This window comes from Sinocyclocheilus grahami, unplaced genomic scaffold, assembly GCF_001515645.1.
Source record: "Sinocyclocheilus grahami isolate Dianchi unplaced genomic scaffold, SAMN03320097.WGS_v1.1 scaffold201.1, whole genome shotgun sequence".
Lineage (NCBI taxonomy): Eukaryota > Metazoa > Chordata > Actinopteri > Cypriniformes > Cyprinidae > Sinocyclocheilus > Sinocyclocheilus grahami.
The window spans coordinates 292,525-294,422 of record NW_015505380.1 but is presented as its reverse complement, the minus strand read 5'-3'; the positions used below and the strand labels follow the sequence as shown (position 1 = coordinate 294,422).

Here is a 1,898-nt window from a genome sequence, read left to right as displayed (position 1 = left end):
GGGAGTGTAAGAGTCAGTATGTGTGTGTGTGTGTGTGTGTGTGTGTGTGTGTGCGCGTGTGTGTGTACCTGAAGATGGCGTCATGGGTGCAGCCACTAGGCCGTTGAGGTTGAAAGCTGCTATTTGCTGCATCTGAGCGGCGGTGATGGCAGTCATGGGGTTGAGATATGAGCCCTGTGTCGCCGCCATGAGCGCCGCCTGCTGCTGCTGCTGCTGCTGCTGCAGGATCTGCTGCACATCACACACACACACAGAAATATCTCAACATTCTGAAATACACATACATTTACTGGAGACGCAACATCACATCAAATGTTAACTAATATCTGCTAATGGGGTGAGAAAATTTACTATATAAAAAGAATAAAAACTTAATTCAAATGGAAAACAAGTTTTTTTGACCCTATTGGCAGATACTTGTTTTTGCTTTAAGCTTAAACTCAAATCCTCAGAAAGCAAGACTTAACGTCTTAAAGGATGTCTTTTCCCAGAAAAAATGATCGAAAATTGCCCATGCTTTTCACTTATTATTTCAAATCCTGATTGTAAAGTTCAGAAAGATAATGAATAAGATGAGCTAAACAAAGAACCTACACGTCAAGAAATCCTCATTTATTTTAACAAGTCTAGGGGCCTATGAAATCCATTTCATATTTTCCCAAATTCTGTTTTATTTTTCCAAACTTAAAATTAAAATTTTAGGTTTTAGTTTAAATTTTTCTGAATTGCGTGGTTTTTTTTTTGGATTCCATTTTTTGCCCATTTAATTTTTTTTCGATATTTCATTTTATTTCAAAAAACTAAACTTTAGTTATCAAAAAGCATGTCTAATTAATTGCAATAATAAAACATTTAACAATTTAACAACAATTTATTAAACATTTAACAAAAGTCAAATTTTTAGGGCCTTGTGAAATCTGTTTTTTTTTTAGATTTAAAATATCAGAATAAATAGCAGTCTTTTTGAGCTTTAATATTCACAGACACTAGTCCATATCACAATTTGATTAAGTGTACAGCCCTATTTTTGATTTGTTCATCCAAACTTTGCCAAATTCCATGACATTCCGCATTATACTGTAAATTCAATTTTTATGACTGGATTCCGTGATTCTGTCCACGTTTTCCACATCACTGAAATCATAAATCTCTACAGGTAGGCAATGACCACAGACATGGACAAATGTACAGTTTAGTCCAAAGCACAAACAGAACCTCATAAAGACTGTTAATGTGTTAATTTATTTATTTATTTTTATTTTTTTCCACAGAGTTTGTTCTGTTTGTATTATTCCATGGAATAAAAAAAAAGGAATTGCGACTTTTTTTCTCACAATTGTGAATTTATCTGACAATTCTGACATTGTTAGAATTCAGAATTTTTATCTCACAATTCCACAAGAAAAGTAATTGAGACTTTTTATCTCTGGAGATTTGATTAAAATAATAATAATAATAATAATAATAATAATAATAATAATAATAATAATAAACAACTGCATTTAGCTTCTCAAGGCATTTAAAATAATAAAACACAATACAACTCGCTATATATAAAAATGCTGAACATATATCAAAAACACAGTAAGTCTAACAACAGAAAATAAATTAAACAGTCAAATAAAAACTAACCTAAGAAACTAAACCAGAAGTCCATGAAACAATTTTTAAAAGTAAATGTATGTGTATATGTGATGATAAAATATATATTTAAATAAAATAATAAAAGTAATGTAAAATCACAGAAAATTTCATGAAAATTAGGACAAGGTGTTTTACTCTCAGTTATTATAAATGCAATAAAAATTCAATATTCTATGAACCTCAAAAAAAACTTTTAAAGCAGTCAGTATGTTGATATTAGACATATTTTGTCCAAGTTACTGTGGTTTTGAAGT

General features: G+C 30.6%; 1 protein-coding gene across 1 annotated transcript in view; it reads right to left on the bottom strand.

Annotated features, from left to right (window-relative positions):
• The window catches only part of LOC107595376 (CUGBP Elav-like family member 6), a 25,798-nt gene extending 24,434 nt beyond the window's left edge, over positions 1–1,364 (bottom strand). Inside the window, exons 1-2 of the mRNA XM_016285760.1 lie at positions 1,335–1,364; positions 69–231 (exon numbers count right to left, since the gene is read on the bottom strand). Of these exons, the coding sequence (XP_016141246.1) occupies positions 69–231; positions 1,335–1,364 (193 nt within the window). The remainder of the gene's footprint in view (positions 1–68; positions 232–1,334) is intronic.
• Positions 1,365–1,898: the final 534 nt, after the last annotated feature.